The 15369-nt window shown below is 32.3% G+C and overlaps 1 protein-coding gene across 3 annotated transcripts in view; it reads right to left on the bottom strand.

The window, feature by feature from the left end:
* LOC125065258 (tachykinin-like peptides receptor 86C) overlaps positions 1 to 15369 on the bottom strand; it is an 84735-nt gene that overhangs the window by 18732 nt on the left and 50634 nt on the right. For all 3 annotated transcript variants that reach the window (XM_047672776.1, XM_047672774.1, XM_047672775.1), the window contains 3 exons: positions 12721 to 12855; positions 6621 to 6698; positions 778 to 928 (listed from right to left, as the gene is read on the bottom strand). In XM_047672776.1, coding sequence (XP_047528732.1) covers positions 778 to 928; positions 6621 to 6698; positions 12721 to 12855 — 364 coding nt within the window. The remainder of the gene's footprint in view (positions 1 to 777; positions 929 to 6620; positions 6699 to 12720; positions 12856 to 15369) is intronic.

Raw genomic sequence — 15369 nt, 5'->3', positions numbered from 1 at the left:
GGGAACTAATACGTTATGTCGCTTGTGCCTGTAGTTGCACTGGCTCACTCACCCTTAAAATCGGAACACAACAATACTAAGGACTGTTGTTTGGCGGTAGAATTTGTGATGTGTGATGGAAGTCCGTCATTTATTAACTTTATTTTTGGTCTACTGATAAAAATGAGTAGATAGGTATATAAGCATTTCTGGATATTCTATCCCTAAGGGGGTAAATAGGGGTTGACATTTCGTATATAGGTTAGTCTGGAAGTCCGTCAGTTTTAAAGTTAGAATCATGCAACTTTATTTTTGGGCTACTGATTAAAAATGAGTAGATACGTATTTAAGCATTTCTGAATAGTCTACTTATAAGGGGTGAAATACACACCAATGTGGTATACAAAAAGGTCTTAAATCAATGTTATATTTTCAATTAATCTGTAAACATATTCAACTTCCTCGTGAGCAAAGCCGCGGTCAACAGATAATAAATAATTTATAAGGGTATTGCTTGAATAATAACTGACAAAAAACTTCCAAACCGCGAGCGGAGCCACGGGAGAAAACTTGTAAGTAATATATCAATACTTTGGAAGGACTATACATTAGAACAAAAGGTAATTAGTAATTATTGTTATATCGATAGGCCCTTCCTTTCCCGGAAAACGTTATTGCTAGCATTCTTGCTCCCATTCCAAACAGGTCATGATTTATACAGTTACTATTTTCAATTAATACTTGTATATATGTAAGCCAATACCTAATAAAGAAGATAAAATGTTTTTTATACAATACCTTCCGTTTCGATCGTATTGAGTCCGCTTGCCGTTGTGTAAGTTCGCCGATAGATCTTGAACCCCAAAGAACTCTTCCCATTGCTGAATAGAAGAAGGTCATCCCGAGCATGGGCACTGCGTATGTGACCACGAAGAATAGCACTTGATATCTGTAACAAGTATTGATCATGTTGATGATGTTATACAACGAAATATTTTTTAACATATATCCTTATTTAACCGTCAAATCTAGATTTAGTATACCGGATTTGAAATTTTAAATAGTCTTGATACTTAATTTGTCTTTACCGTATAACCATATAATTTGATACCAATTTGAACACACAATAAATATTTATTTAAAAATTAAAAAATAACGTTTTGCAAAACATCATATATTTTAATGCTAGTAGTATCTTAAGATGATATCCCGGGCAAGGACCAAAAGATTTTGACCGGGGAGAAAGAGAGACAAAGAGCGACTTAAAAAAATTAAAGACTTAAACTATATGCCCATCTTTTTCATTTACATATAAGGAATAGTTTATACACCGCAATTTTATGACGGCTATATAAATATATACATAACATAATATAATTATATATTTTTAGAGTGAACTTCAGACTTGGCTTCGATATAAAGCATATTGTTTCAATATATTTTTCAATATCAATACTAATTAGCGTAATGAAACTCACAAAACAGGATCGTGAGAAGGATGAATTTAAAAGATATACCGCGAGTGGGTTTTTAACATTACGCGAGTGAATACAGGCTTCTTAGAGAATAGAGTGCTATTCTATAAGAACTTAGTATCTCACTCGTGGCTTGCAGTGGCTTTTAACTCGTTCTGAATAATTAATGTACCTAATGTTGACTTAAACCATTAGAGAGTTTATTGTTAACTTTAAAAGTGCTTACGATCACTTGTTTATTGTGTCGTTTTTTAACAATTACATTATCTTTAAACGAACGAGTAAAACTGCGATTATTATATTATGTTTCAATGAAATTAAATGTATTTCTCATAAGTCCACGATCTCCATTAAATTGTCCTAAATAGTATACAAACTACATTGATTCTGTGAACTGACAATCGTATAATAATAAAACAAAATTGCAAAAATAAGGCGAAATATTTTTTTCGATCGTAAAGCATCGGATGATGCTTCACATAATGTCGTGCAATATTTTGTCCTTTGAAGTTCAATGAAGTATTTGTATTGTTCTATCGTACAATATTTTCGTTTGTTTTTTTTTTTCTGTTTAATAATTTAACTTTTATTTTTTGATTCTTGACGTATAATAGAATTGATCTTTAACATCGATGATCTTATCTATCTAGATCTTATTTTAACAGGAGATATTTAAGAACATTTAATAAAGTATATTTTGTTTCTGTATGTTATAAAGAGCGCTTTTATCGCTTGTCAATTACTGACATTTTATGCTTGTGTGCGTATAACTCCGTATGTTGTATAAACACATCTACTATTTACTCTGTATATATTTTAATGGGTTTTATTTTAAATATATAGAAAATAAAAATATCTAATTTTAATAAATTACAGAAATAATTACCATCTATTGAACGAATTAATACATTAAAAACTCACTCATAGTAACCGTAAATTTTTCGGTGCTTATGATTTTGAGTTTTTCTTTTTTACATTTGGTCCTAAAAACTTGTAATTTTTTTTCCGAGTACAATGACTTAGCTTCATATTTGTATATATAAGTTAACGATGTAGTTTTGAAATAAAAATAATAAAGAACTAAGTTTGAAATTTAATATTGTGCATTTATATCGCTTGGTTCTTTTTTATTTCTTTTATTCACAAGAATTATTTTTCTTTCATTATTATTAATATTCTTTGGAATATATTTTCTTTAAACAATACATTCTAAAGAAAACAATGTGCTTGTTTATGTAGTTTTTACAGAAATAACTTACAACTCATTTTTATGGGTGAAAATGACATGGCTTTTTAATGACACTGAATTGTTACCCTTTTGAGAACATGCATTTTTAACAAATATATTATCGAATATCAGTAATGTTTTTTTTAAGTATTTTCGACAAATTCTATTAATAAAAAAATGTTATAAAATTTTATACAGTATTTTATTGTTTAAGTAACTGAAAATATTTGGCTCACAATCCTTTAAAAAGACTCATGAAAACGGCTAATCCACCATTAACGCGCTTAACAATAATGACTTTGAGCGTAGTGAAACTTCATTTCATTACGTTCAAAAGTTTGTCTGTTAGAACCTCTTATAGAGATACTTACGTAATAGATGAAACTAATGGCGCGTTATATTAACAAACGATGCAATCTGAGCGACATTTTAAGTCGTCTGCTTTCAAAGAAAACTATAACTACAGCGTCTGCTTCAGCAATTAGAAGATGTAATATTATCTAACTATCTTAGTTAGATAATAACTAACTATCTTAGTTAGATAATATTAAATCTTCTATAATTGCGCATAAAACTTTCGGAAACAACACGATGTGTGATATATTCTCAAAATTCAGCTCTAGTAGTCTTGAAACTAATTATGAACCCAACAGATAATAGAACTTTGTATATTAATACCAGAAATTATTTATACCGGAAAGTTTGGACTATATATGTACACAGGATTAATCATTATTTTGTTGAACAATACGCTTTTACAATAGTAACCCAGAAAACATTCAGAAATATTCAATTATCTATATAAAACATTTTATATGAAGAGTATTATTAAGGGTATAGAATGATTATTTAGATGATAACGAACATTGGAAGATATGATTAGAAAGCCATCCCGATTATTCAAAAGGCTCTTGATAATAAGCGTATTTTAGATAAAATCTAAGAAAACATTATCAAATATTCATATCACAGACTACTCAAGAAACAATTTCAAGATTATGTTATTATCTGCATTGATATATCAAAACTTTTGGTACCTTAATATAGAAATAAATATGCTCATTGCTTTTGTCTGACTTTATACGTTGCTCAATTCCATAAAGTCCTAACATTATTTTGAACGTGACACTGATAATAATCATGTGGAGTTGATACCGCTCGAACTATTTACGAGTACTTAGGCTATACTAAAATTAATAAATACTGTAGCCAGCGGTCGTCGGCTAGAACTACGACAGAGTTTCACCTACCTTATCATATATAAAAGTCAATGTGTCCAGTCTTTATACAAATATTTAATTATTTATATAAAGACTGGACAAATTGACTTTAAAAAAAAAAGATAAAAGGTTCATATGTTCATTTGTTTTTCTCTACAAAGTTTCTTTACTACAGTTAAAAGTATTTTAGAAATCACGGTAAGTAATCCAATGGATTTATTTCTTCATATTTTAAGACTGATAAACTGATTAGGCCGTCGCGGAACATCCGACGGTTTAATCAGTTTACTATTGGAAACGATTGATAATATATATCTATGAAGCGATTCTTCCAAGGTAGCTGCCTCTATAGGGTCATAGGCCCTTGACCTCTTGTAGAGGCTTAGTGTATCACAGCAATAACTAACATCTTGTATGTCATCACCGAAAATTTCGTAACTTTAATATAAAGTAAAAATTACCATCCAAACTTTTCGTAAAAAAAAAACGAAATTGCGAAAAATATATTTTGTATAAAAGTAGCACATTTTTAGGTAATGCACAATTTTTAAATTCTGCCGAAATATGCGAAAATAACGGACTTTCGAGCAACTTTAATGGCCACAGAAATTTTCATCTCAAATATTTTTAGCTCAGTTACAAGGCTGGCAATAAAAAGTGAGTTTGATTCTATCAAAGGTTGAAATACTTTAGCGCAACGTTTTATATATTAACCAAAGCAAGAGTACATACATATTACTACTTGGCATGTATGTAAACGATCATTTTAATATAGCCGCCTTTAGCAATGATTTATCCTCGTTTCTGAAACATAAATTACGTCTAAACAATATAAATTTTATTCTATTTTGAGCCTTAATATTGTCTGGGCTGTGCAAATTTAGTTTGATATTTTAATATGATCTAAAAATATGAGTAATCAGCATTATAAATATATGATGAAAATAGAAGAACTAGATAAGCAAAATTAGTCACAATGGTTAGTAGAAAAGCCTCAGTCGTTAGTTCAACTAAAACATGAAGATATTTTTTACATAAAATATTTAAGCCGATGGGCCAATGGAAGGCATTTGGCTACCAAAGCCTAAAGTAATTTGCGTTGAAAGAAATATTAAGTACACCTTACATCTCCAATGAGCTACCGACCTTCGGAACTAAAGAGTTATGTCCCTTGTGCCTATTGTTACTCGGGCTCACTAACCCTCTAAACCAAACACAATAATATCAAGTGATGTCTACGCGTAAAATATGTTATGAGTGGTTGGTTGGAGCCTTACCACCCAGCAATATAAGTGGAACAGTTTTAAATAGGTTGTTCATTCAAACACACTGACAATTATATATTAATACATTTTAGGATAACATAAAAATCATTCTATATTACTTCTAAGTGAACGGTATCCAAGTAAATATATATTTTTTTCATAATCCTCATTTAATATCTTTATGTTATATCTTTGACGCCTCCGCTCCGTGACGCTTGAAACCGACAATGCGCCATTCGACTTTCCGACCGAGGTACTCGTAGATAATATAACTTTAGATCATAAAAACTCAACCCATAAACGAGTGAAGTTATATCTAAAAATTCTTTTATTTAAAAAACTTCTTAGTAGGTCTAATGCTATAAAATAAAATTATGCGTTAATTTTACTCGTAGTCGATCGATCAATTTTGTTAATATAAACCGTCAAGAATAGCAATTGTTAAACAAATTCAATTGAAAATAATTTATTTAGTGAATTTATTTAATTAAATTCGTTTAGACGATCTATTTTATTGGGTTTTTGAACGAATAGCGCCAATAGAAAAACTAATTTCTGTCCAATTGGTAGTATTGTAGTTACATCATTGAAGTCAATTACGGAAATTATTTGCGGCATTTCTTACGTTCCTAGAAGTTTATCTACTTTCATACTATTAAGAATCAGTAGTTCTTCAAATTTATTTTATTATTGATTGACAATATAGAATTATTAAATAACAATTTGTGCCTACTTTACGATTCACTCGATTAAATTTTTATCAAGTTCAATTCAAGGGTGATTTTTTTATGATATCGGTAGGCGGACGAGCGAATGGGCCACCTGATGGTAAGTGGTCACCACCGTCTATAGACAATGGCGTTGAAGGAATATTAACCATTCCTTACAGCACCAATGCGCCACTAAAATTAGGAAGTAAGATGCTACGTCCCTTGTGACTGTAGTTACACTGGCTGGCTCTGGTGGTTCCCACCCAGACGGGCTTGCACAAAGCCCTACCACCAAGTGGTTTATAGTAGAATTTAAAAAAAATCCATGATTTATTAATATTGATAAAATATGACGCTGTGGGGAAATAATGCCATCTCAGGCGGTGCAAACTTATGAGACTGAAGTTTTGTATGCTCATATCTTTCAAACAATAACGCTTAACGGCGCAAAATTTCGAATAAGTGACAAAACATTTCGCTTTGGAGATTTAGTCATATTCATTTTATTTGAGAACTGTTCCATTGGACAGAACACGTGGATCTTGACCAATATTCAATTTTTCAAATACAGTCAAGGACCACTGAATTATAATATATCTATTTTAGTTTAGAATTCAGCTTATGTTCGATGATAAGGAAACAGTTGTGAGAAAACCTGAATATTTCACATAAAACTCTGTCTCATGTAACCTGTAGTGGAGCAGAATCGTGGAATTATTTACAGTTAATTAATGAATACTTACACGAAATCCATGTAGGAGACATCAGGCAGACCATCAGGCCACGAAAGCAGGCACGCGGTCTTTAATATCCCCTTAGACCTGTTTTAAAGAAAATATATTTCATTAATCACTCATAAATACATTATATTTGGTTTTCAAAGTGGTCGATTCTAAGATTATGCGTTTAGGCCGGAACATAAATATACAACTAAGGATGGTACGACAATCGTTACAAGAAATGTCATGAATGAGAATATTTTTATACCGCATTGCGGAAACTTTCCGATGTTAAGCTCAACAGATACTTCACTCAGATCTGAGCCAAAAGGCAAACATGAGCTATCAACTAGAAAGCGAATTTGTATAAAAATAATCATGAAACGTAACACAAAAGTACTAAGACTTTTGGGGAAGCCCAGACAGACTTGCACGAAGTCCTACGAAAAAGTTACATCACATAGATTCTTGTCACCAGATAAAATGGCTTTTCAAGATAAATTATTTTATATATTTAAATACTTTTTTAAAATGATAATTCAGTGAAAGAGTCCCCAAATCTGTGGACAACCTAATTTTATAAAAACAAAATGTGAAAATTAACTAGTTTGGCCTAAATTGGATAATCTGACAGAGACGAAAATGTCACCCATTTAATTTATAGTCTGTAGTAATTGAAATTTACGTCACAAATGTGACCAGACTCACTAATGTATGCTCGGGTATAAAACGTATTGCTCTGCATTATTCGGTCTTGGACGCTGCTCCATTTGACTCAATCTCATTTTATCTTCTATAATTGAATTTTTCATCTGCTTATTTTAATATTCTAACCGAATCGTTATTTAAAAATTTACTGTTATAACATTTCCAATTTCCTTAAATTTTATATAATGTAGAGGTCTACGATGTTCTCTGTTATACATTATCCTGCCTCAATCTAATAATCCCATGGAAAGACAAGTTTATCATGACCGTGAAAATTTAAGGCAAAACCATTCCAGGCCAGTCTTAAAAGAAACAAGTGAACTACGTAGGATATATTATAGTGTACATGTGTGTGTGCCAACCACAAGCGCACTCACTCTTATTATTCGATGGGACGGTAAACCTGGTACGATCGGAAAGAGGTTGATCGCAGACAGAACGACTTTACTTCCAGCCTTACTATTAAACATTTTCGTTTCCACTGAAAAACTCAATAAATATTTAATACGCCCAACCTCGGGGTTGAACCCAGGGCAATATCTGTGGAGTATATATCTAGCCACTAAACCAACAGGGAATTATAGGTATTATCGAAATTCGACAGTGTCAATTTAAAGTAATCCAACCTTATTTACTACTTTCATTTTACTGAAACCGCGATGAGGGGATTCTGATTTAACTTTAATGAGGAGAGTAATTTCACCGCTCGAATCTGTTCATCGGAGGGTTATAATTTAAAAAGACGACACACAACTATGATACGTGACTCTTCCTTGACACATATTCCATAATCATAGAAAAGTATAGTAGAAAGTAGGTATAGGATCTGTAATAACTATTTTTGGAATACTCTGCACCGAAAAGTCTGCCATCGTGGTCTAATGAACTACGTTCATTAGTAAAATTTTCCTGATCGGAAAGCAAAACTCACGTTGCTCAATCTCCTTGAGGATTGCCATAAAATAAAAAGCAACCTTTTGTACAGAATCGTACGTACATAATCCCAATATAAATAGGTCTTTAGAATCATTATTTTTCTATACAATTTTAATTATACAAGTTATAATAATAATTTACAAAAATATGAAATTAGAAGACTATTAACATAAGAATTGCTAACATTAAGTGCTTAAATATATAAACAAATATGAATTAATAATAGTAGAAAAGGAAGACTATTAATATTAATATTATATTTTATTGTACACAAGGTAATGGAGAAAAATTGCTTCCATGAGCAGTTCTTTAATAAAAAATAGCTATGTTGTACAAGGAACGGACGTTTGACCCGTTATTATTACTAGTCATATTTTCCAGACAACCCAATCTGAGAGAGATAAATAAAAATATATACAATCGGGATGGCTTGTGCTGTCATAAATTGGAATACAAATGTTTACATACATATTTATTTTAGCGGAAAAGGCTGAAGTGAACCAACGATCCAAATATACTTCTCTTTAAATTATGACTTTTTCCATTTACAGTTGTAGGACTGATAGTGCAGTTACTTTTATTAAAAGTATAACTACTCGTGTGAAATAAAATTGACAGGAGGAATGGTTTATTTTTTGCTGAGAGAAACGAACCCAATGGGAAAATGGTTAAGCATTCTTCCGGCTATTCCACGCAGTCATGATTTTAACAGTAGTCGTATAAAATAAGTAAGAGCATAAAAAAACATGCTAATGTATATAGATAAAATAAAAAAATATATTAAATCGACTCTTGCCGTTCAATACTATTAAAACTTCTTATAATTTGACTCTAGAAGCTAACGTTAGATAAACATTAGTGATTGTTAAGACTTTAGCAAAAGTATAATTATTATAAGAATGTTCGATAAGAAATATGTTTATATATATTATGATGAAAGAGTGTTAATTGTATTTAATTAGTTCTTTATCGCACTAAAGAAAAAGAAGGTTGTACAAAATTCAGTTTCAACCCGTTGTGTATTAGTAGAATAAAGTAAATATGTAATATTAGTAAATAACAAAAGCTGTAAAGTTGTCGAAGATTTCGAGCGATTTGACACTAATTGGCAGTTTAGTCAGTAACTCCATCGTAGATCACTCAAAACCGAGAATTTACTATGTTATAATAAAATTCCGCAGACATTTTTAACTTTGCCGTTTCATAAATTCAAATAACTTGTAAAAAATACATTGGTACAGAAGGCATATTATTCGATACAAGATTATATAGAAGATAAAAAAGCGTGAAGTTAATGCTTGTTGACTTCCGGGAAGGATATATTACATACATATATAATTGTATTTAACTACCGTGACTGTATTTTTAGATGTTGAAAAAGAGTCGAGCCGAGATGGCCCAGTGGCTAGAACGCGTGCATCTTAACCGATGATTTCGGGTTCAATCCCAGGCAGGCACCACTGAAATTTCATGTGCTTAATTTGTGTTTATAATTCATCTCTTGCTCATTGCTGAAGCAAAACATCGTGAGGAAACCTGCATGTGTCTAATTTCAACGAAATTCTGCCACATGTGTATTCCGACAACCCGCATTGGAGCAGCGTGGTGGAATATGCTCCAAACCTTCTCCTCAAAGGGAGAGGAGGCCTTTATCCCAGCAATGGGACATTTACGGGATGCTAATAATAATGCTAATGAAAAAGAGTCACTACTGAGTTTCTTGCCGGTTCTTCGCGGTAGAATCTACATCCCAAACCGGTGGTAGCTTCTCTTAATATAGTTTGTTAAATGACGATTCAAAAGTGCTTGTAAAAGCCTACTTGAATAAAGTATATTTTGATTTTGTTTGTTTTTGATTTTACGCCAAACTACATCAGCTGTATAACAAATATATATGTCCTGACTGATTTCGATATTGGCGGAAATTATCAAGAGTGCCAATAATATTTCATTAGTTCAATGGGGTTTAAACCCTGAACCTTGGTCTCGTCTTATTATTATTAATTGTAAACATAATTTTGTTTCCGTGACATTAAACATCAAAAACGACGATTTTATTTAGCAAATGAATAATTGTAGTAAAAGATCAAACCAAAATAAAATTCAATCCACCATAACCTTTGTTACGGTATTAATCAAAGGAAAACAACTGATGCTGAAATACTTTTGAAGTGTGGAAAAATAAAACAAAACACTAGACTTGAAAGAACATTAATGAGAATTACAGAAAGTAGCAGCGGTACCCGCGACAGCGCAGTGGAACGTATTTAAGCGGTTAAAAAGGAGATTCGTGACTACTGATAATATTCTTAATCGAAGCGCTCCCTTCATATTCACGTAAGGAACACGAGCTAAGGAATGGTAAGTATTTCTGGTAAAGGAGTAGAGTAAGAGCCGAGATGATCCAGTGGTTGGAACGCGTAGATCTTAACCGATGATTACGAGTTCAACCCAGGCAAGCGCCACTGATTTTTCACTTATTATTCATCTCGCGCTCGGTCATGCAGGTCTAATTTCAACGAAATTCTGCCACATGTGAATCCACCAACCAACTTTGGAGAAGCGTGGTTGAATATGCTCCTAACCTTCTCATCAAAGGGAGACGAGGCCCAGCAGTGGGAAATTTACAGGCTGTACACGTTGTTGTTGTTGAGTAAGATATGCACTAATCAGGTAGTAGGGAAATACTTAAAAAAATATATTATACAAAAATGAAAAAAAAAAACGTGTCAGTGTTTTTTCATACGCGATTTTTCGCATTAACTCAAAATACTGAACAGTAATATATGAAAAACTACTTTGCAATATTTTGTATTAATTTTTTTATAAAGAATAGTAGCAATGATCGAAATTAAGGAATTACTAATATTCCTATATACCCCAATCTTGTAAGGTTATCACTTGTGTTAGGAGTGACGACAATAGTCCAAGGGTTCAGGATCGATCCTGCGACGTTTTACATCGCTAGGCAGCCCGTAAACCATTGCGCTATTGACGCTTCAATTGACGCTGACGCTTAAGGGAAGCGTCAATAAATATTATTGATTTTTGTAATTAAACGTACGTTGGTCATGCTCGATATGTTAGGATGATTTTCTTGATAAATAAATTGACTGTAATAGTGAACCAATAAGAACGTTGCACAGTTTTGTTATTGGATTCACATCCCAGAGGATAAGATATTCTTGACCTCAATAACGGTTAACAGTTGAGGCTACACGTGTTTACTTCTATTATTTTCATAGATTTCCTCGCAACGTGTGTTGTAATACTTTTTTTTTATATAAAAGCAAAATATACTTTATTCATGTAGGATTTTATAAGCAGTTTCGACTTGTTATTTTTAAATAAGAAGTTATCACTGATTCTTAATATCTAAGGAGAATTAAAAGAAAATCAGTTTAACGGTAAACGATTTAAATTTATTTACCAGCAAAGTTATCATTGAAAGGATATCAATATAGGAACGCAAACAGCGAAAACCTCGAACGACTACTAGGCAAAACACCGATGGGGTTTGACAAATTATGTAGGCACGGCTCTTAATATAACTCGATCGCGTTGGTTGCGAGAATTCTATCACAAAACAATTACGTCAGCATCACGACAATCATGAAATACAGACAAATATACAGTATGGAGGAAACGTAAGAGGTTTTTGATGTGACTGTATGAACATAAGCATCTAACTACTCCTAGTTTCCGTTTGCATACGGTACAGAGAACGTTTTTGGGCAATAGTATAATAAGATACCGGAAAATATTATATAATCAATTTACAATTTAAAAAGTTTATTAATATATACATCTTATTATTCATTAAAAGAATACTCTTTAGAAAAAAACGCCTTGATTAAGGCTTGGGTTCCATCACAGGACACTAATTGTGAAAACAGCATTGTAAATATGTTTATTTGAAAACAACAAATATGCGAATTTCTGGCGTGTCTTCTTGCTGGAGGATGCTTTTAGAAACGGTGTTTAAATGTTGACAATTCAAAAACGCTTCATTGTGAAGTTTACTTGAATTAATTAGATTTGATTTGATCTAAAAGTGGGTTGCGCTATTACCTACTAGATTTAAAAAGTTAGTCGTACTGTACAATCTGCATCTAATATTAAGACCTGGTTCTTATTATAAAACATTACTATTTTTTTACGGTACAATATCTGATGTGTGGTTGGTACCTACAAGACTTGTAATATATTAAAGGTGAGCAAGAGGCTCACCTGATGGGAAGCGATTACCACCGCCCATGGACATTTGCAACACCGGGGGGCTTGCAGGTGCGTTGCTGGCCTTTATAGTTCATAGTTCATAATGCGATAAGACCAACCGACTGTTGTAGCATTTATCTCTAAATTCTATTTTATTATTAATGCCATTGCTAGGATTGGAACTCCAAAATAATAATGAAGGTACCTCACCTTCTACGTTACAAATATATTTATAAACTTGTAAGTAACTTAAAACACTTACCGATATTCTTTAGTAGTCGAGTAAAGCAGACACGGTATGGCGAGCAGCATCCCGCTCACCCATATTCCAGCTATCATTATGAGTGAACACGTCTTCGACATCCGAGGCCGCATCGGCCTCACTATCGCCTGGTACCTGGTTACATATAAAATATTAAGACGTCGAGTAAGAAAATATTTGAAATTATTCGTTACAATTATTTCTACCTATTTAAATAAATAATAAATTATTGTAAAATAAATTTTGCCAATTTTTTTTTATTTATTTAAAATTTATACGAATTAACATTTTGTTTCTTTCTTCTTTTCTTGTTTGAACAAATATGTATGTGTACAAATCGTTATTTAATTTTTTTTTTTTTTTATATTTGTATTAAAAAGTGGCAAATTGTGCATCAGGTATGATGTTATACGATCACCATCGCACATAGACGGTTGCCACACTTTGGGGGCCTCGCCGATCATCAAGTCTTAGACAGCCTCAGTAAGAATAGGGCGCTGACGGTCTTATTGAAAATAAGCCTTTTTGTGTGGTAATTTGATATCACCTGTAGAATGCTTGCACCCTGGAGATTGTTGTGCTTAAGGGCTTTAGGAAATATTTTTGATCTTAGTGCCTTTTACGCTGGCTCACTCAACATTCAAATTATCTCTCTTAACATGAGAATGCCACTTTAATGGTAAGAGGCATTTAATGAATATTTGCCAGTATTTTTCCTTACTTCATCAGCTTTAATAGGTATTTGATTACGTATATATTGTATTAATATTAGCATGTAAATTATATTTTTATTAAAATCAAAGTATTTATTCGTCAAAGAACCCTGGTGTCTATAGTTACACTGATCCTCAGTATTTTTTTTTAATTAATAAATTGTAATCTATAAATAAGGTATATGTAAGATTATATTAAAAATCGTGGAATAATGACTTGCTGTATAATATTAATATCAGTGTATTGTACAGTAAAGATAATTGCGAAGAAAAGTTAGATATATTTATTGCAGAACATAATTATAGCAAAATAACTTAATATGCATTTATTGATAAAGTAATAATATATTACCGGACCGGACCTATTATTGTTTTCGATCGTTCAAATGGTAATAATAACAAGATATACAACTTTTATTCACCTATTATGTATCCGAGATAGCCCACTGGTAAGAACGCGTGCATCTTAACCGATGAATTCGGGTTCAAGCCCAGGCAAGCACCACTTAATTTTCATGTGCTTAATTTGTGCTTAATCGCGAGGAAACCTGCATGTTTCAACTTTCTAATTTCAACGAAATTCTGCCACATGCGTATTCTACCAACCCGAATTGGAGAAGTGTGGTGGAATTTGCTCCAAACCTTCTCCTCAAGGGGAGAGGAGGTCTTAGCCCAGCAGTGGAAAATTTACAGGCTGTTAATGTAATGTATTATGTATCCTCAAAAAACACTCCCCGCTTCCAAAGCAACTAAAGTGCTTTTGAACTTTGAGATCAGTTTTAATGTCACTCGCTATAGTATACCTAAAACCTATACCAATTATCAGCACGAAATGTTTGGCCGGACTATGAACTCGAGCCTTAAATCGGTCCGGCTCTAAACAATGGTATTTTACAAGCTTTTAACTTGCAATGACAATTAACAGATTGAGCTGAAATTCTGTATACACGTTTAGTTTCGATAACAATGCTTAGTTAATTGTAATTACTTAGTTTACGTTTAATTTACTTGTGTAGATAAACAAGTAAATTAAATAATTAAATATGAATAATACTTGGTGGTAGAGCTTTGTGCAAGCCCGTCTGGGTAGGTACCAACCACTCATCAGATAGTCTTCCGCCAAATAACAGTACTCTGTATTGTTGTGTTCCGGTTAGAAAGGTGAGTGAGCCAGTGTAATCACAGGCACAAGGGACATAATATCTTAGTTCCTAAGGTTGGTGGCGCATAGGTGATGTAAGGAATGGTTAATATTTCTTACAGCGCCTTTGTCAATGGGCGGTGGTGACCACTTTCCATCAGGTGGCCTATATGCACGTCCGCCAACAAATTCCATAAAAAAATAATAAAATATAAATCAAATAAAATTTTCAAACTAAGCGAATACAAGTACTTAATATAATTAATTATTAGTTCTCGCGAAAAACTTCTATATCATATTAAATTGTGTCAAATGTGAAATGATGCTTTAGTATAAAAGTATTTTTTTTTCTTTTAAGCGCATTAAATAAAAGGTTTTTTTACTTTCAATTTATTTGTCTGATAAATTAATTTTAGATTCTTTGATAGCATTTATTTATTATATTAAAATTTCAGCTACACACTAAAAAAAAAGGTTGGAAAATATGTAATTTTTAGTGACAACAACAGAGTCTGGCACAGAGCGAGCAACCGCAAACCTGTCTGGTTAACTTAACATTACATTGCTAAAAAGAGATAAAAATTTAATATAATTAAAATTTCATTCTATGCATCCGTACAAATGGGATATGCATTGGAAAAAGCAACTGATTTCAGAAGCCAGATTGGACGCATCCCAATCGAACTAGCAGCTGACCCTAAGCGGCTTATCTTGCGACGATGCTAGCTCTTATATTATCGACATAATTATTCATACTTGATTGATATAAAACTCTGGAATTAAACGCCTAAAATA

This window comes from Vanessa atalanta, chromosome 7, assembly GCF_905147765.1.
Source record: "Vanessa atalanta chromosome 7, ilVanAtal1.2, whole genome shotgun sequence".
NCBI lineage: Eukaryota > Metazoa > Arthropoda > Insecta > Lepidoptera > Nymphalidae > Vanessa > Vanessa atalanta.
This window is presented reverse-complemented; position numbering and strand designations above follow the sequence as displayed.